The sequence below is a fragment of the Mercurialis annua genome, linkage group LG8 (assembly GCF_937616625.2).
Source record: "Mercurialis annua linkage group LG8, ddMerAnnu1.2, whole genome shotgun sequence".
Classification (NCBI taxonomy): Eukaryota; Viridiplantae; Streptophyta; class Magnoliopsida; order Malpighiales; family Euphorbiaceae; genus Mercurialis; species Mercurialis annua.
The window spans coordinates 3,579,842-3,601,831 of NC_065577.1; the positions used below are offsets into that span (position 1 = coordinate 3,579,842).

At 31.0% G+C, this 21,990-nt stretch overlaps 1 protein-coding gene across 1 annotated transcript; it reads left to right on the forward strand.

Moving 5' to 3' along the window:
* The first annotated feature begins 14,188 nt into the window (after positions 1 to 14,188).
* Positions 14,189 to 19,970, forward strand: LOC126661469 (uncharacterized). The gene is made up of 4 exons (XM_050355323.1): positions 14,189 to 14,352; positions 18,449 to 18,589; positions 18,698 to 19,517; positions 19,575 to 19,970. The coding sequence occupies exons 1-4, from the start codon at positions 14,189 to 14,191 to the stop codon at positions 19,968 to 19,970; spliced, it is 1,521 nt and encodes a 506-aa protein (XP_050211280.1).
* The last annotated feature ends 2,020 nt before the right edge of the window (positions 19,971 to 21,990 follow it).

The window sequence follows — 21,990 nt, forward strand, 5'->3', positions numbered from 1 at the left end:
GCCACCCCTTTTTTTTTAAGATAAGAAGCCACCTTTAATTTTGATTAATTTAGAATCGAGCCATATAAATAAACCCATAATACATTAAATATAAATATAAATTTTATACATATTAGAAAAACTCAAATCAAAATTTCAAACATTAATTAAATATTATTCCATCAGTTGACTTTTAAACATCCATACCAGATACCACCACTAACTAACATAAAAATATAGTTTAAAAACTCATTTAATTTATGTGGTCCTCTGCCTACGTACGGGCTTTTCTTCTTATGAGAAGGCCAAATTCATTTTAGGATCCGTATATCCTTCTTAATTTTTATTTGCTTAATTTCATATTTTTATGGCTTAAGGTCTGAAAAACTACCGATCTTTCAAAAAAAATTCAATAGCACCCTCACCTTGTAATTTTTTCAATAGCACCCTATTTTGTATTTTTGACTTTCAATAGCACTCTAAAATAAAAAAATTAGATGATTTGATTACTATAAGGATTAAAAAGTTCAAAAAAACTAAATTTAAAGGTGAAATCATACTTTTTTCTACTTGAACACTTTTAAACAAGTTTTTTAATTTAAAAAAAGTTCAAATAAGTCTTCGATAAATGAGTTTAATTTGATAATTTATGGTGCTATTGAAAGTCAAAAATATAAAATAGGATAAAATTGACTATTTTACAAGGTCGGGGTGCTATTGAAAGTCAAAAATACAAAATAGGGTGTTATTGAAGAAATTACAAGGTGAGGGTGCAATTGAAAAAAAATTGAAAGGTCGGTAGTTTTTCAGACCCTAAGCCTATTTTTATGTAGTTTATAAATTTAATTTACATTAGATATAATTTTTTTATGGACGGAAAAAGTGTGTACTGCACTTTTTTTATAGACAATTAAAGTAAAAAAACTGTGCTCGTGAAAGAATTAGTACTCACGAGACTAATATGAGTAATATCTAGAGTTTGTAGCATTTGATCTATACCTCATGAGTAAAATAAAATACAAATGTGTACTATACTGTGTATGAAATGTGCATGAATATACAAAGTTACTAAACAACAAACAAAGGGACTGGATAAATAATAATTATAGAATATGGAGATCTTTTGTTATTTTTATGGAAAATTAATGATCATGTAAAATATGGCGTGTCCAATAATTTTATTATTTAATAACGACTGAGTGATGTGTTCACAGTTTTTAACTAGAAAAAAATCGTGATCTAAAATACAAACAATACACATATCTATTGAATAGTAGTAATTTTTGAAAAAATGATTAGATATATATATATATAAGTTTAAAATATTAAAGTTCTTTTAACTTTTAGGCTTAATCACAAAAATAAAACCTCACCTTTTAATCTCTTTTTAGTTGCACCATGACATTGCAATTTGTCAGCTATACCTTAAATCACATTTTTGGATTTCAATTCCACCCTCAAAATCAAATTGGACTCTTTTTCACTCGGGATTTGAACTCTTTTCCACACAAAAAAGTTAAAAATAAATGACTTATTTTAACTTTTTTCAAATGAAAAAGAGATCAATTTAGTACTTGAGGTGGAATTGAAAATTAAATGTGCGAATTAGGATGCAGCTGACAAAATTTCAACGTTATGGTGCATTTGAAAAGGGGTTAAAAGGTGGGGGATTTTTGGTGATTAAGCCTAACTTTTATTATTATAAGTTAAACCTATAAAATTATCATACTTCAAACCAACGAAAATTCTTATCGAGATTGCATGCATGCAAGTAGAAGTAATCACAAAAGATGCATAATAAATCCAACCAATTAACTTTGTAATTTTGCAATGACTTTTGCAATTTGCGTATGGTCCCAATTTAGATAAAAGATTTCTTGAAACCTACTGCAATTTGCAAGGCATTAATTACCACGTTGCACTACCCTTGCATAATATTCCTGAAGAAGAGAAGAAATTGTGTATGTGTATCATTTTTAGTATAGAATTCATTGTTGACTTAATTAGGGGTGTGCAAAAACCGACCGAAACCGAATAACCGAACCGAACCGACAAATTCGGTTCGGTTCGGTTTGAAAAAGTAGAATATTTTCGGTTGGTCGGTTCGGTTCGGTTTTTAAAGTAAAAAAATTTCAGTCACTTTTACACGTAAACCGAACCGAAAAACCGAACCGAACCGAAATAACCGACCGAACCGACAGGTTCGGTTCGGTTCGGTTTGAAAAATTAAATTTTTTCAGAATTTCGGTTCGGTTCGGTTTCTTAAAAAACCAAAAATTTCGGTTCGGTCGGTTCGGTTTAACCGAATGCACACCCCTAGACTTAATTGATTAATGTCATATGTTTTGCCTTCGGTTCATATTTTAATAATAAAAAAAAGATCCATATTGTGACTATAAGTATATTCTTATGGAAATAATGATCAATATTGTAATTAAGGTTAATTAACTTTGTTAACACAACCTATTTCTCTTGAAGTCCATTGTAATTGGTTTTTTATTCTCTTTTTAATAATATTTGGCAGGAGAAAATGATATATTCGCTAAAAGAGTGTAAATCTAATTGTGATGTTCGGGTACGTGATTCTTGATTTCTCGAGTCCAATTTTTAATTAAAAAAATTAATATTTGTTTACCTCTTTTTTAGCTTCAGATTTATTTATTTATTGCCACCGAAAGGTATTTGAATTTGAACGTTGTTCTTTTTTTTTTGAAATAAAAAGTTCTATTAATCAAAAACTGATTGATCAGCCAGTACATAGAATTTGATAATCGGAGGGACATGCTCCAACCAATTAGCTAGATAAACTAAAATAGTCATATGCATCGGAGGGACACGAGATTTTCTATCGTAATTAAAACAACATGTATGCATCTCAATTAAGATAAAGTAGTCATGTGCTATCAAACTGATAATATTACAAAGCAAAGAATCGTTGTTGAAGGTATCCATTACAACCTTTGAAATAAAGGGAATTAGATTAACTTCGCTTGCCATGATAATACTAACTTTAATCGCACGACTGCTAAAACTAGCAGCTATAACTTCATCGTTAAAGTCCCTAATCACATCTTTTGTGACATATCTCTTCTCTTGAACATTAAAGACATCATCTATACTGACGCAAAACATTAAAGACATTAGCTATAACTTCATCGTTAACGTTGTTCTTTGTTCTTTGTTCCTTGTTTTATTTTATTTTTAAATTAAAAGTTAAATTTTACAATTATGAAAATAAATTATGCTAATTAAAGAGTTAGTAAATAAATTAAACTAAAAATTAAAATTGGTAAAGTGATTTAAAAAAAACAATTGGTAGAATTATAACAAATTATCAAATTGTAATAGATTTGTAAATTTTAAAAGTTTTGGATAGATTTGCAAAAAGTTAAAAATATGTAGCTTTTTAGTACCATTAAATCTAAAATTAATCAATTCAATAAGAATTTAAAAAAATATAATAATAAATGATACCAAATACTATATATTCTCATATGAAAGTGACGATGGACAACATTTAGACGATATCTTTGATGAATTTATAGTAAGCTTTTAAAGCTTATTATGCGAATCATTGTGAATTCCACTAGTTATTAATCGGATCCAACGAAGAATTTCATGGATTTGATTAGTAGACATGATGAAAGTAGTAATCAATTAGTTTGGCGCGAAGACTTTTTCTTTATAATTTCCCTTTATTTATTTATTTTTTTATTTATTTTTTTGAAATTAAAAAATAATGGAAATTTTAAAGAAATATTTTTTTATTTATTATTTATAGTAGATAGTTGTCAACTTTATAATCTATTCCAATTGTTTTAATTTTCAAATAGCCGGCGTGGTGTCAATTGTTATAGTATATCAATTTTATCCAATTACCACCAGTTTTAGGGCTGCTTGATTGTTATTTCGGGTAAAAACAATATTTTCAAAAAAAAATTCAAATTACATCAAATTATAATTTTAATTGCTTAAATATATCAAGTTTTATCGGGAGTGAGGTTAGTTTTAATCAAAACTTTCAAAAGTGCTAATTTAAATAATTTTTTGATAAATGTGTTTCGCTTTTAGCTAATCATTTGTTATTTTTTAAAATTATTAAAAAAATTATTTATCAATTACAATTGTTTCATAATTTTTATGTTTATGTTAATAAAATACTTTTTAAATAGAAGAAATTTATAGGTAGAATTAAAAATATTATAAAAGATTTAGTATTTTAAAAAAAATAACGATTGACTAAATTTGAAATGAATTTGTTGGATATTGGCTAAAATTGTTGTTTTACAAGGTTTTGTTACAATTGAATCCATCTGAAAAAATTTAATACTTTTAAGACATTAGGGTAAGAAAATTTATTATTTATACTTTTTAGGGAATATTAATTTTAAAATTACAAAACAATTGATAAAAGAAACTTATAGTTAGAAAAAGACTTTTGTCTCAATCACAAATATCTTTTTATAAAGTTGGTATATGCTCAATTGTGAGATAATTACGTCGAGATTATGCTTTTTTTCAACTTGAAAAGGATACCTATATATCAAACAAAATATATGAATTTTGGGTAAAAGAACTCATTTTTATGTACTATTTAGATATTTTTGAGTCATATTAATAAGTTTATACATTAACATGGAATTAATCAAATAAGTTTATACTATCATTTATCGATTAAGCATGTTAAACCCGATTTATATGGGAAATTATCCGAAATATTTATTTGTGCACTCAATAACTTTTATTGTTGATGTGGTTATGGAGAGGAACCACGACGGATTTGAGTCATTTGTCGAAATTAAAAGTAAAGGCCATAGTAAAACCCTAAATTTTAGTTTAGTGGCCATTGAAGCCACTTTAGACGTGCACTCAAAATAATTAGTGGGTATACGATGCATGAGAGACTGGCAAATTGTAAAGCTTTTTGATTTATTTAAGGTCAAATCTATTTTAAGGTGCTTATGCTTTTTGCTTCGGTTTTAAATGTAAACCCTAACATATATTTTTTCGACAGAAATACTTAACGTTATAAAAAAAATTACATTGAACCCTCCAAATTTAAAATGCTACATTGTCCATTATTCACTAACTAATGTGAATCATCGAACATAATACGTTAACGTTAAATTTGTCAGTCACTAATGAACATGTGTCATTTTAGATTCAGAGAGTCCAGTGTGAATTTTTTTTTTTATAAAATTAAGTACTTTCATTAAAAAAAGGTTCATTAGGGTACAAACGTGAAGGTTCAATCCGTATATTTGGCAATAAATTATTATCCATTTAAAGTTTTTTCGCCAATTGATTATAAAACTATAACACAATCAAACCCGAACGAACAAAATGTTAAATGTTTTTTTGATAAAAAAAGTAAAATGTCTATTAAAAATTATATTTATCCAAAACACCTATTTTATCAGTGTTTTTATTTAAAATTATTACTTTATTTGATTTTCCGTTGAAGTCAAAAAAGCAAAATAAATCTTTTTTGAATTTGAATTTTTTCAGTTCAGAATGAAATAAAAATTAGAAATTATTATTCTTTGAGTTAAACCAATGTTGTTAAAACCGGATCGGATCGGTCGGTCGGACTGGATTAACTAGAAATCGGTCGGGTGTCCGGTCCGGTTATGGGTAAAAATTTTAGTGCTAAAAAATTGGTCAGAAATCGGAAAAGTAGTGGAAAAGTTATTTTTTTATCTAATTTGTGGTCCTTTACACATATGTCAATTTTTCAATCACTCAATACATTTATTTTTCTCTCTCTTACATAAATTTTTTTTCTCTCCCTTAAACATTGATCACTTATAATTATATTTTGCATAGTAAAATTTTAAAAATAAATTTTTTATCATTTTTTATATATAAAATTAAATATTTTCAATTTATATTATTTTTATTTATTATAAATAAAAAAAATCGATCCAATCCGATCTAACCTGGTTGAATCGGTCGAACTGAACCCTCCGGTGAAATCGGTTCGTTTTCCGATCCGGTTTTAAAAGCATTGAGTTAAACAAGAAATATATTTCTTCATATGTCCACGTGATCGCCACCAAACTCGATAGAAATACCACGTGATGACTCCCACGTAATGACTACTCCCACAATTGTGCAAGAATTCCCCTTAATTTAAATCAAACACAAATTCATAAAGTAATTCTTTGACAAAAACAAAATTCCAAAGTTATTACTTTATGCCATATATCATGCAAAATTTGTTCACTCACAATTACTATTACATCCTTAATGTGTATCGTATATTGCAAAAGTACTATTCAACATAATTACAAAAATTAATTTATATACAGTATAAGAAATTAAAAATTAATATTATTGAGTCACTTTACACATATTGCTAATTGATATTTGGCCAAACTATATTTCAAATCTAAAATTTTATATCTTTTATCAAGATTTTTCTATTTTTATATTTATATTGACTTTTTTTATTGTAATTAAAATTTTAAATTTTAATTTTTTAATTTAAAAGTTTTCATGTTTTATCAATTTATAATCAAATTTTAATTTTTTGTCTAACTTCTAAAAAGAGTTGATATAAATGTTTGGTCGTAATCGATAAAAAAAAGATTTAAATTTAAATAGTAGTTAGGACTTTATATTTTAATAATTATAGTCTTTTGTTTCTTAGAAAAATATTATTATTATTTTAATTAAGAAAAATGTTTACATATACTTTAATTGTAAAAGACAGTGGCGGAAGAAAAATTAAAAAATTAAAGAGAACTAAAACAATTGATGACTAGTAAATATTTTTCTGTTTCATTATATTTTGCCTCCTTATTTTTATATATTGACTCTTTTACTTGTTGAAAATATATCAAGAAAAGAAAATTATCTTTTGTGTTCATATTATAAATACTAAATATTTGTTTTAAATTATTAAAATTAATAGTTGATGTTTAAAATTAATAAAATAAAAAATTAATATTATAATTATAAAATATGCTGAATTTTGTAATTTTATTTACAATTAAACCCGTATATATACATATTATTGAAGTTTGAAGGTATTTATTTAAATCTTTTTATAATCAAATAATTAAAAAAATCACCTCCCGTCAACCTCGTCATCCATGAAAGGTGGTTTCTGGTCTTTTTGCCCAAAAATCACCTCCCTGCATCCATAAATCTAAAATTTTAATTTCTCTTTTATTCAGCTTCTATACATTTTATTTCAAGTTTTTGGTATAGTCTTTGATCTCTTGACCATTTTTGGTCTAGTTTTTATTTATTTTTAATTTAGTATCTTAATTAAATTAGATCTAATTTAATATAATTTAAGAGTTGTATCTTTTTCACCTTTCGGAGTAGAGATACGAGTTTTTACAGTTCAAAAGAGCTAAATCTCAACAACCAAGGTCACCATCTTCATTAGAGATTACTGATAAACAATTGAATATTTGTGAAATTTTGATATTTTTTATCTCTTGTGAATTTTCTATTGCAAATTTCACAAAGAAGCAGGTTCATTTGACATCTTCAGATTGTTCAGCTAGCTAATGAAATTACAGTACTTTATGTTTATCGATTGTTACTTTTCTTCGTAATTTTTGTAATTATCTTTTATGAAATTGTAATATTTGTATTTGTATTGTATGAATAGATTTTCATTTCTGATAAAAAAAAAAAGAAGCATATATTTTATTTGAGAAAAATAATAGCAGTATATTGAAAATGACTAGTCCTTGGATCTTTGGCATAACTAGCACGTTTATTTATTCATACAATTAATTATTTTGTCCAACGCATCTTTGATTATGGTCTACGACTGACAAGAGTAGGATTTGAATGCTAGGTGGATTAGTATAGTGATCTATATAAGAAGTTAAGAACTATACTCTAATACTATAAAAATGTATTTTTTTTATTAAACTCTAATACTATAAAAATGTATTTTTTTTTATTAAGTGGCTTGGAGCAAGCTTTTTCTGACTCTATTGTCTTTTTTTTTTTTGGTACAAGGGGGAGAGGCAAAAGCCTAAAGCAACTTAAGGAACAATATTCCTAGCATAAGAGACACCATACATATCGTGCTTGATCCAGGGGACCAAACTCGAAGGAGGACTATCATGAAACTCTATCCCAATAACATAGTCGTCACTAAGCGATGCAAGATGATCCGCAGCAAAATTGGCTTCTCTATAAATGTGACGAATATCAATCATCCAATCTCGGTTTATCAACTCACGAATAGCAGCAACAATATTGGAAAAAGCAGCAGCATCCGACCTGCTATGAATTTTGTCCACCACCATCTTACTATCAACCTCAAGAATAACTTTGGCCAGCCCCAACCTCCACGCTAATTGAAGACCATGCAACACACCTCTATACTCCGCTTCCAGGACTGAGCCTTTCCCAACATTCGCTGAAAAACTAGCAATCCACCGGCCCAAACTATCTCTGATGATGCCGCCTGCCTTTGCCACATTAGAAGCCGGATTAAAAGCTCCGTCCGTATTCAGTTTAAACCACTGGTCAGGGGGACAACTCCAGCTAATTTCTGTTTCAGTCCTAGTAAGCTCCGGATTAAGCTTAACCCTGCTATCTTTCACTGCAGTGCTAATATACTCCACTTTCCGAAGGATTTCAGCCACAACCTGACTAACAGAGGTCTGAGTATTACCAAGAACAGTAGAATTACGCCAGTTCAAAATGCTCCACAAGGCAACTCCAAAAATGCAGTTCCAGTCCTCACGGTGACTAGAGGTAGCTGAATGAGACAAATTGGATAGAATCCAAGATTTGAAATCCAAACTAAAGAATCTCTGATGCATAGACTCGTCAATGAGTCTAAGCCAGATCTTCTTTCTATCAATTAAAATTTTATAAGAGCCTTTAAACACAGGGCAATCCATTACATTAAATATATAATAAGGTAATTCAAATATTCCATTAGGCTACCCGATAAACTATTAGAATAAATTACCACTATAAAAAATTCTGTATATAATAATAAATTTTTTTGCAGCTAATTTTTTTGTTGTTAAAAAACATTTTACAACATTAATTTTAAAAATTGCTGCCATTAGTTAAATTATAACAGCATTTTACAGCAAATTTTGTTACCAATTATTTAAGACAACGTTTTATTAGCAGCAACATGCCATAATTTTTTATTATTGCTATATGTTAATAGTAACAATTTTAGCACTATTAGCAGTAAAAATGTTTGCTGCTAATATTAACTGATATAGCTGCTTCAGAATCTAACAGCTCAAGCAACAAGGAATCTGTTCCAAATGCAACTGCTCAAGAAGAATCCAAGGCTTGATGACTTGCGTGTGAAGGAAGATTGACATGCACACGTATGTGTATTTGCCATCAGCAAATCACACAGATTGTGTGAGTTTGCTTAGCTGTATTTTGCTTAGCTGTAGCTTAGCTGTATTTTGCTTAGCTGTAAATGTAGAGTTAGTTGAGAAAAGCAGTTACTTGATTGTTCTTAGTATAAAAGGACATCAGTAGCTCTTTTGTTTTGTAATCAAAATTTTTGCCAAATTAATAAAGCTCTCAAGTTTTTCTCTAGATTCTATTATGGTATTAGAGCTTAGGCTCTCAATTTCTCTTCGTCTTCTTCATTGAATCATTTCTAAAAGCTCTTGATTTTCTTTCTTAAATACTGTGACAATGGCAGATTATACTGCAAGACCAGAGGATCATCCTTCTAGTCCTTATTATGTACATCTTAGTGAAAATCCTTCTCTTTTACTTGTTACTAATGTCCTCACTGGACCAAATTATCATTCTTGGTGCCGTGCAATGAATAAAGCTCTAATTTCTAAGAACAAATTGAAATTTGTTGATGGAAGCTATTCAATTCCAAACAGAGATGATATTTCTTATTCAGCTTGGGAAAGGTGCAATACTATGGTCAGTTCATGGCTAACAAGAGCAGTAAGTAACTCTATCTCTGATAGCTTGTCTTGTATTGATAATGCTATTGACATTTGGGAAGATTTGAGAGAACGTTTCTCTCAAATGGATGCAGTAAGAATCTCTGAATTGCAAGAAGAGATTTACTCATTCAAACAGAACAACTTGACTGTCACAGACTATTTTACACATCTGAAAATGCTGTGGGATGAGCTTGCAAGTTTAAGACCTATTCCCAATTGTGTTTGTAGACCAGTTTGTTCTTGTGTATTGACAAGAACAATCAAGGAATATTTTTCAAATGATAGAGTAATCCATTTTATAAAGGAATTAAATGATAGTTTTGGTGTGATTAAAGTACAGATTATGATGATGGAACCACTTCCTCTCATAAACAAAGTCTTTTCCATGACTATTCAACATGAGAGACAACTTGGTTTGAATTCTGCTGTAAATGAATCTGCTGCTTTTCTTGCTAAAGGAAATAATTGTGAAAATGTTTCAGCATATGAGTCTAGTGTATGTTATAGCAGAGGAGGAAATCAAAGTTTTGGTGGAAATCAGAACTTTGCTGGAAATCAGAACAGTAATACTGGACATGTAACTGGAGGAATGAACTTTGGTGCTAAGCCAAGAAGTTCATATACAATCAAAACAAAAAGCCTCTTGTTTGTTCTTTTTGTGGAATGGAGGGTCACACATTGGAGATTTGTTATAGAAAACATGGTTTTCCTCCAAATTATCAGTCCAAGTATAAAAGGAACAATTCCAGTTATGCCAATCAAGTTGATTTTCAACAAGAAGGATCTGTGGATGAGGATTCTGGTGTTGATAACTATAGCAGAAATGACAGTTATGGGAGAAATGAACAGATGGAAGCAAATAATGGAAATTTCATGTTCACTAAGGATCAATATACAAAGCTTTTATCATTGATTCAACAGAATGGAACTTCTGCACATGTGAATCATATTTCCTCACATATCAAAGAGGGAGAGTCATCAGGTATAAACACTTCTTTCTGTTTAATGTCTAAAGGTTTTAAAACCTCTGACTGGATCATAGATACTGGAGCTACTGATCACATAACCTGCAGACCTGAACTGTTCATTACTTCTAAACCAGTGAAAAATATGGTTGTGAAATTACCAAATGGCAATCAACTTTCTGTTGCCAGCATTGGTGATATTCAGCTTATATCTAATCTACTTCTTCTAGATGTACTATATGTACCTCTGTTTACCTTTAATCTCATCTCAGCAAGCAAGCTGACTGATGATCCTCACTTATGCTTGATGTTACATAAAAATACCTGCATTATTCAGGATTTGGTACACTGGAAGATGATTGGATCAACAAGTAAAAAGAGTGGTCTTTATGAGTTGCAGTTGCAGATGCAGATCAATTGCAATTCATCAATTACTGAGAAATTTTCCAATGCAGACTTGTGGCATTACAGGATGGGACATCCTTCTGAGCAAAGACTAAAGAAACTTCATGTCATTGATTCAACAATTGTGTGTCCAAATAAAATTGTTTGTGATTTTTGTCATTTAGGCAAATAAAAAAAGCTTCCTTTTCCAGTCAGTGAGTCAAAATCTGATTGTGTTTTTGATTTGATCCATATGGACATATGGGGACCTGTACATACACATTCTATCAATGGACACATATATTTTCTCACTATAGTGGATGATCATAGTAGATATACATGGGTGTTTCTCATGCATAATAAGTCTCAAACTAGAGGCTTTATCCATAACTTTTTCTCTTATGTTGAAACTCAGTTTTCACAAAAGATTAAAGTGGTGAGATCTGACAATGGAGCAGAGTTCAACATGCCTGATTTCTTTGATTCAAAGGGAACTATTCATCAGAAATCTTGCACATATACTCCAGATCAGAACAGCTTAGTTGAAAGGAAACAACAGCACATCTTGAATGTTGCTAGAACACTGAAATTCCAATCAGGTTTGAACTTATCCCTCTGGAATCATTGTATAGAACGTGCTGTTTTTCTTATCAACAGGATTCCTTCTCCTGTTATTGAGCACAACACACCATATCACATGCTGTTTAAAAGACATCCTTCATATCAAAACATAAAAGTTTTTGGATGTTTGTCATTTGCTGGAACCACACCTGAACTTAGAAGGAAGTTTGATCCTAGAGCTGTTAAATGTGTGTTTATTGGGGTTCCACTTCATGTCAAAGGATATAAATTGTTTGACATTAATGCAAACAAAGTGATTATATCCAGGAATGTGTTTTTTTATGAAAACCAGTTTCCATTGCTCAAATCTGCACATCCTTCACCTATTTTTAAAGAACCTCAAATACAACCCTCTTTTTCAACTTCTATTGATCCACTGTCAGACACATCTGCTATTACACAACCAATTCTTATATCTCTTTCACCTGAAATTCAGCAGGATACTCCTCTTTTCACTACTGAGGATTTTCCAGTTCTAAGGAGAAGTTCTAGAACAGTCAACCCTCCTGCTAATCTCAAAGATTACCACTGCTCATTTCCTAAAACCAAAACACCTTCTGTATCTTTCACATCACCACATTCTTTAGCCTCAGTTTATACTTATAACAATCTCACTCCTTCTCACAAGGCCTTTTCAACCCAAATTTCACTAGCAGATGAACCAACCACTTATAAGGAAGCAGTTAAACACAAACACTGGCAAGATGCTATGTCAGCAGAACTTGAAGCTTTAATGTCTAATGGAACTTGGACTCTTTGTGATTTACCTGCTGGCAAACAACCTATTGGTTGTAAGTGGGTCTACAAGACTAAATTCAAAGCAGATGGGCAAATTGAAAGACATAAAGCCAGATTGGTTGCAAAGGGCTTCACACAACAACCTAGATTGGATTACTTAGAAACATTCTCACCAGTAGCAAAGATGAGCACCATAAGGACCTTGTTAGCAGTTGCAGCTATTAAACAATGGCATCTTCATCAACTTGATGTGAACAATGCCTTCTTACATGGAGATCTTGAAGAAGAGGTTTATATGGCCATTCCTCCTGGTTATCAAACTGATTCTTCTAAAGTCTGCAGACTCATTAAGTCCATCTATGGTTTGAAACAGGCCAGTAGGCAATGGCACACCAAACTCACAACTGCTTTGCTTGAATATGGTTATACAGCAGCACCATCAGATTCTTCATTGTTCATCAAATCTTCTGGCACCAACTTTATTGCATTATTGGTCTATGTAGATGACATAATTCTGGCCAGTGATTCAATAGCAAAGATCAGTTCCATCAAGCAATATCTGCATAATTTGTTCAGAATCAAAGATCTTGGTAACCTCAAATATTTTTTGGGACTTGAAGTTGCTCGTTCCAAGTCAGGCATTAACTTGTGCCAAAGAAAGTACACTATGGATTTACTTTCAGACTCAGGTTTTCTGCTCTCCAAACCAGTTGTCACACCAATGATCAATTCTCACAAATTCTCTCAAACTGATGGAATTCCCCTACCAGATGCTTTACCTTACAGGCAATTGGTTGGTAAATTACTCTATCTCTGCACAACAAGGCCTGACATTACCTTTGCTGTGCAACAGTTATCTCAGTTTATGGCCAAGCCTACTGATGTTCACATGAAATCTGCACACAGAGTTCTTAGGTATCTCAAATCCTCTCCTGGTAGAGGCATATTCTTTTCTGCTGCTTCTCAACCCATCTTAAAGAGTTTTGCAGACTCTGATTGGGCATCTTGCATTGATTCCAGGAAATCTGTAACTGGTTATTGTGTTTTCTTGGGCCAGTCTTTAATTTCTTGGAAATCTAAGAAACAGGCTACTGTTTCTAGATCTTCTTCAGAAGCTGAATACAGGGCCCTTGCAGTTCTTACTTGTGAAATCCAGTGGTTACTCTATCTACAGAGAGATCTTCAAGTTATTCCTTCACAAGCTGCCAGCATTTTCTGTGACAGTCAATCTGCTATTCAACTGGCACATAATCCAGTTTTCCATGAACGTACCAAACACATTGACATTGATTGTCATGTGATAAGAGATAAGTTACAGCAGAAGCTTATTCATCTGTTACCTGTTTCTTCCTCTAATCAGTTGGCAGATTGTTTCACAAAAGCTCTACCTCCTGCCTTATTCTCCACTGCCATCTCCAAGCTAGGCTTACATAATCTGTATGCTCCAGCTTGTGGGGGGGTATTAACTGATATAGCTGCTTCAGAATCTAACAGCTCAAGCAATAAGGAATCTGTTCCAAATGCAACTGCTCAAGAAGAATCCAAGGCTTGATGACTTGCGTGTGAAGGAAGATTGACATGCACAAGTGTGTGTATTTGCCATCAGCAAATCACACAGATTGTGTGAGTTTGCTTAGCTGTATTTTGCTTAGCTGTAGCTTAACTGTATTTTGCTTAACTGTAAATGTAGAGTTAGTTGAGAAAAGCAGTTACTTGATTGTTCTTAGTATAAAAGGACATCAGTAGCTCTTTTGTTTTGTAATTAAAATTTTTGCCAAATTAACAAAGCTCTCAAGTTTTTCTCTAGATTCTATTAGCTAATTCTAGTATATTTTGTAGTGTACTATTGTCATGAAATCGAATGTAACCATATAAACTAATGAGTTATAATTTAAATGATATAAATGATAAGCAGCAATCTATTAGACCGTGAAATCGATTTCCCCACAAGCGCTTCCTCCTCTTCTATATATATATATATATATATATATATATATATATATATATATATATATATATATATATATATATATATATATATATATATATATATATATATATATATATATATATATATATATATATATATACACAGAACATTTTCTAATTTAATTTTTTTAAATATATTAGTATTTCTAATTTTAGATATTGTATAGTCAAATTTTTTGCATAGGAGTAGAAATTTCAGTTAAACACAATTAAACTATGATGAAAAATAGTGTCATTTTGACTCTTTTATGATAATGAAAATTTAGAGAAATTTTTATGTAGACTCGGTCTATCACGTCATCCGTGGACTAAGCAAATCATATCATAACACCTCATTAAAATGAGGGTATTTTTGTAATTTTATTTGTTATTTGCATGCACTTTTGAATAATGATATTACAAGAATATCCTCATTTTAATGAGGTGTTATGATATGATTGGTTTAGTCCATGGATGACGTGATGGACTGAGTATACCTAAAAAAATTTCGAAAATTTAATGCAAGTTTAGAAAAGGGTTAAAGGCTCATGTTTCACGTTCGTAACGATTTAAATACAACTTTTAAAAGTTTATTTTTTCACTTTTTCTAATACCGTGATATTTTTTCACCAAACGATGTTGTTTAGGCATGTTTTAATAAATAAAACGACTTATGATAATGACTTTGAACTATAAAATATATATATAAAAAAAACGGCCATTTTCAATGCGGTTTTCAATTCGGTTTCAATTATAGTAATACCATAAGTCAAATTTCTTATTTTGAAATTGCATTAACTATTATTTTATAATAAGTAATTTTCATTTATATTCTTTCCATATATTTTAAAATTCTATGAATGCTGATTTAAAACCGTTTTCAGATATTCACAATATAAACGTATGATCACATGTATTTAGTGTCTTTACATGATAAGGAAACAAACATATCAATCAAATATATATTTGTAAGTTTTCCCAAATTTGGTGTATATATATGTAGCTTTTGTTTTTAAGTTGAAACTACTTCGATACGTCATATAAAGGCTGCATTTTATCATTAAAATCAACAAATTAAGATACCAACATGGCACTTGAGTAAAGAGACTCGTAAACAATGATAATTCGTGGAGGTTACAGTAAGCTACATGTGACAAATAAATCAGAAGTTGGAGAAAATAAAATAGATTTTTAAATAGATCTAATGTCTTAAAAAAAATCCGACATTTTATCCTCTTTCAATCCTTGTTAAAAATCGGTCAATTTTATCCTATTTTAAATTTTTTTCATTTCAATTGTATCATGAAGTATAAACTTTTTAAATATCTAATTAATTAGGTTAATAAATAATATATCAAGTCCGCCTTAAATACAAATTTTTTATTAACTAAGTGACTTTGTTCGAGGTGTCAATAAAATCATCAAATAATGACATAAATTCAATATAAGTATTGTCAATTCTGATATTTCAAACTTTCTCTATATCACTAATCTATAAAGAGAGAGTCGATTAATTATAAAATTTTCATCCAAGATCGAACTAGCAACTTCATCATATGTATTTCTCACTCAACCAATTAAATATTGGTCAATGGTACTAATATAATTTAATTAATTTTCTATAATTAATTTTAATTTTTATATTTATTATATGACTCAAACATATAAATACAAGACCTCAACTCAAACAAGTAATTTTTTATGACCAGATTGTTAATGTATAGTGAAAATAAAAAAATTTATTAATTAATTAATTAATTTTGAATTTGAATTTGATCGGACAATAATAATAAGTAAGATAAATAAATAATACAAAATATTTATATGATTCAACAACTAAATCTATATCAATATGTGAATAAATTAAATCATTCGCTAATCATTAAATGAGTATAAATTTATAAATGGAGAATTACCAATATAAAACATCTCCACAAAATATTTTTATTAAAAAATAAATACACATAATATACTTAACACTTTTTTAAGAAGTGATCAGAATATCAAAGATACTTCACAGGTGATTAATTCTAAAAGCCATCAAATAAAAATCTATAAATAGTAAACAAAAATTAATTAAATAAACGGAATTTTGAATATTATTTTTAATTGGAATTAATTGGCATATAATGGTAAAATCATTCTAATATCATATAATATTTTCTAAATCAAGTTGAATCATAAAATAAATAGAATTGTAAATCAAGTAGAATTATAAATTAAATAGAACTGTAGACAAAATTCCAATGGCTTAAATTATATAAAAAAAATTCCAAGGACTTAATATTACTTTCAAATTAATTGAATAGAAATTGTACGTTTAGCATGGATCCGTTTGAGTCTTTTAGAAGCAATATAATTAATTACGTTATATGAAAAAACTGTTTTAAAGAAAATTAAATCTAATTGAAAACACAAGTAACGTTATTGTACAAGTAACCGAAAGAGATTTTCTCCTGATTAATTGAGCGATTAATGGCTTTAACTTTATTCTTTTTAAATAAAGTTCGTATAAGAACTTTGTTTTCAGTTTCTGTCACAAAATTAATGTGACAATTAATTAGAGGTTAAATATTAAATCAGTTAGGGGCAATTGGCCAACGGTTAAATATATCAACTAATTTTATCATAAGTTCATACAAAATTAGTGTTTATGTATCATGATATTAAAGATATGCATTAATTATTTTAGTTCAAATTCTATTATGTTGATTTAGTGCTGAGATATTCCGGGCTTATTGATAAAAAATTATATTTTCAGCCCTTCAAAATAGGGTTAATAGAAAAAATCATAATTTTAAAATTACAATACAAATTTTAAAAACGTAGCAAAAACATCTATTAATGTTGTAATTGTAATGTAATTTTCATGTAACTTTTTTTTTTTGAGGATTAATTTCATGTAACTTTGTATGTGTTTTGTCGCTTTTTATAGAAGATTTTTTCATACAATAAACAATGGTCAACTTTTTGCAAAACAAAATATGGAACTCTATGAATTTTGATATGGCTCTTCACCATTTGGTCCTTATGAAAAGCGAGATATAAATAGATTTTCAGTTTTCGGACAACGAGGAGTGAAAATTTATTTTTAGTAGTATTAGTTCGGCAGTTTAAATTTTACTTTACAAATCTTTTAATCCTAACTTCCCCTACTCTAATATGAATGTTTTTTGAAATTTGAATTTATTTTGTATTTATTTTTAATTGTATTATTTCTTGGGAAAAGGCTAAAAAATGACCGTAATGTTGCCACCCAGTTTCTTATAGCCCCCTCAAGTTTTCTCAAGCTCAATTATGACCCTTATATAACGATAACCTAAAATCTGACCCCTCTACTTAACTCTGTTACTGTAAAGGTTAACGTTGCTTATGTGGCACAAAACTAGCCGTTGTCAGGCTGATGTGGATAATTCCACGTCATTTAAGAAAGGGAAAACGTGAAAACCCTTCAGTTACTTCTTCCTCACCGATTCAACTACCAAAAATTGAATTTCTAACCTAATTTTTGCAAAATGTTATCTTTCTTTCTCTTTCATTATTAATCTCAAAACCTAACATCAGTAGCAGTTATTTGATAGAGACACGAGAACAGGAGGAGCAAGGAAGCATATAAGGGTGACGGCAGCAAAAGGAAAAACGCTGAAAAGGTAAGATTTTCTGTACTTTGTTGTGGGGTAGTTGTATAAATTTAGTATTGACAAAAATGGGTACCCATGTGGTCCACCATTGTTTTAAAAAATTCAGACCACAGTTCTAGGGTAACGAATTTTGTAATTGTTTACTATTCTTGTTTAAATGACTAAACTAGGTCTATGGTTTCTTTAAAATTAGTTCAAACAACTTATACAATGTTTGGTTTTAATGTAGTATGGCTGATACAATTGAAGTGAACTGTCATTTTGGAGGACAATGGTCGTTTAACCCACACTTAGAATATCTGAATGGTGATGTAGAAACAGTTGTTGGAATTGATCCTGACTTATTGTGTTACCGTCACATACGTGAAAGGTATGAGATTAAACTTGGGTTTAAAAATATTAGGTATATATACTTTTTGAAGCCATGAGAGAATTTAAGTAATGGATGGTTTTTGGTTGAGAATGGTGAAGGTATTAGGCAAATGTTGGATTATATTAGGAACTTTTCTTGGGTTTCAGAAATAGATATATATGCTGATCATGATGTGGATATGCCAATTTACCAGAATAGACTCTTAAGCTTAGATGGTGCCCCTGTACAACCACAAGGACTTGATGACTTTATTGAAAATGAGGAGTTTGTTGATCTTGTCAATGAGGACATTGATGGTGAAAATGCAAGAGTGACTGATGATAACAATGAGGGTATAGACTCTGAACATCATGTAGGAGTGACTGATAGGGGAAATGAGGACACTGTAGGGGAAAATGAAAGGGTGGTTGGTTGTGAAGATGAGAACATTGGTGGTGGAAATGAAAGGGTGATAGATGATCAAAATACAAGGGTGGAAGCTGGTGTAAATGATGATACTGATGGAAGTTCAGAAGAGGAGGATACTGATTCTAGCAGCAGTGAGGGTGAGGGTAGAGAAAAAGTTCAGTTTAAACATAGAGAAGGAGTCCCTCAGTTCATGCTTTCTATGACATTTGCTGATGCCAAAGAAGTTAGGGTAGCATTAGCAAAGTATGCTGTCAGTAAGGGTGTTAAGCTAAAGATCAAACCTAATGAGACCACAAGGATTAGAGCAAGGTGTGTGTCCAATCCTGGTTGTCCATTTGTGATTCTCATTTCAAAGGAAGGAAAAAATCCTGGTCTCAAAGTCAAGACACTGAACTTGGAACATGACTGTTACAGAGTCTTTGAAAATCCAGCATGTGGTGCTAAATTTATTACAATGGAGATGAAAAGAAAATTATATAGGAAACCTGACATGCCAGCTAAGGATCTAAAATATGCAGTAGAGTAGGACTTGAAAGTTAAAATTTCAATGACTAAGTGTAAAAATGCAAAATAGTTGGTCATGCAAGAATTGAATGGAAGTTATAAGGTAGAATATGGTTATTTGGAGGCATATGATGATGTATTGAGAAGAACTAATCCGGGCACAACAGCTCATATTGAGTTATGTGGTAACAACTTGAGAGAGGGGAAAAGGGTTTTTAATAGGATGTTCATATGTTTTGATGCATGTAAGAAATGTTGGTTATCTGGTTGTAGAACCATCATAGGCCTTGATGGGTGCTTTTTAAAAGGTATATGCAAGGGCCAGCTTCTTTCAGCAGTAGGAAAAGATGGCAATAACCAGATGTACCCTATAGCTTGGGCAATTATTGACAAAGATAACACAAGGAATTGGAGGTGGTTTATTAAGTTGCTGGCTACAGATCTTCAGCTTGGAGAAGGCAGTTAACTTACAGTGATGTCTGACATGCAAAAGGTAATCTCTATAAGTTTATGTAATTTTCTATTAGTTGTTTACATGTTGTATAATCACTAAGTTTATGTTTTGCATGTTTGCAACAGGGACTGGTTATTGTTGTGGATAAAATACTCCCTCAATCTGAGTATCGATGGTGTGCTAGGCATATCCTAGCTAATTGGTCAAAGAATTGGAAAGGAGGTGAACTTGAAAAGCTATTCTGGTTTTGTGCTTGGAGCTCTTTTAAAGAGGACTTCATATCCAACCTGAACAAAATTAGTGAGATGAGTGTCAAAGCTGCTGAAGGCCTTGTATATTATACTCCTTCAAAATGGTCAAGAGCATATTTCACAAGCAGATGTGGCTCATGGTCAGTGGACAACAATATCTCTGAATGCTTCAATTCATGGATCAAAGAAGCAAGACATAAAGCAATTGTGTCTATGCTTAAGGACATCAGGATTAAGACTATGACCAGAATAGCACAAAATAGAGGAACTGAAGAGAAATGAAGGACAGAATGGAGCCTCATATGTATGGATCTTTTCCATGATAACAAAGATCATGAGGCACAATCATGTGAAGCAATATTTGATGGAGATCATGGATTTGAAGTGGGTAAAGGGGATGACAAACACACAGTTCATCTGGACAAGAAACAATGCACTTGCAGGGCATGGGAACTTACTGGAATACCATGCCCCCATGCAATATGTGCTATGCGCCATTTGAAAATTGAGCCAAAACAACATTTGGCCAAGTGGTATCGCAAATTAATGTTTGAAAAGGCATACCAAAACTGTTTCCAACCTGTACCAGGGAAAAAGTTTTTCAAATGTGATCAATTCCTGCCTATGAAGCCTCCTCCAGTTCCCAAAATGACAGGGAGGCCAAGAAAGAAGAGAATTAAAGGTTCTAATGAATCAAGGTCTTCAACTAAACTCTCTAAAAGAGGCAAGATCCAGACCTGTGGGAAGTGTGGTGATGAAGGTCACAATCAAAAGAATTGTTGTAATATGTCATTGCCAGATCAGGTTTATTCTACCCCCTTAGTTTATGTGATTGTGTTTTAGTTTGTGTGATTGTGTTTTACTTTGTGTGATTGTGTTTTTGTTTATTTCCAGGAACCACAACCTGTACCCCCATCATTTAGGACCCCAGCATGGTTTGCACCAGGGGAAGCCCTACAGTTGGAGGCCCACCAACAGGCCCTGCACATGTACCTCCATCACCAACAGACCCTACAATTGGATGCCCATCACCAACAGGCCCTGCAACAAGAAGGACCAAACAAGGCCAAAGGATGCAAGCTGCTGCTTATCAAAGAAAAGGCCCTATCTCTGGATATGATACTCTAATTAATGAAGAGACTGGCCAAACAACTTATAACATAAGCTTCATTTTTGGTTTGGCATGATTGCTTAGTTTATAATTGTTGTTGATTGAAGTGGTTGCTTAGTTTGTATTGGTTTTCCCTGTTTTGTGCAGCCTGGTTTGCCTTCTAGTTATGAGGTGAGACCTGCATCCTTTCAACCTTCTACCCAAGTCATCAGTGATCCACAAACTAGGTTTCCAATACTTAAGGAGAGGGACTTGCGCATGCTGAAAAGGCAAGCTAGAGGCAATGGCTCAACCTCCAATTCTAACCAAAGGACAGTCAAATATAATGGAGATGGTACTGCAATAAGGCATCCAACTAACTTACCATTTTCACCACCTGGATTGCAATGGAAAGGAAGACCTAGCATTACCACATCACAGTTGGAGCAACAAAGGAACTTTGAGGGGGCTACAGGAGATTGGGTGGCAACATTAAAGTCATTTTTGAGCCTTTTCCCATATTTCTTTGCCATGCACTTTTTATAAATGAGCTATATTCAAATATATCATTTATCAAAAAATCATTTACATACTATTAAAAAGTTATCTTTATTTTTATATTTTTGTATTATTTTAAACACATCAGATTTTTCTAAACGAAATGTACAAAAGTTGTTAGTAGAAAAGGATT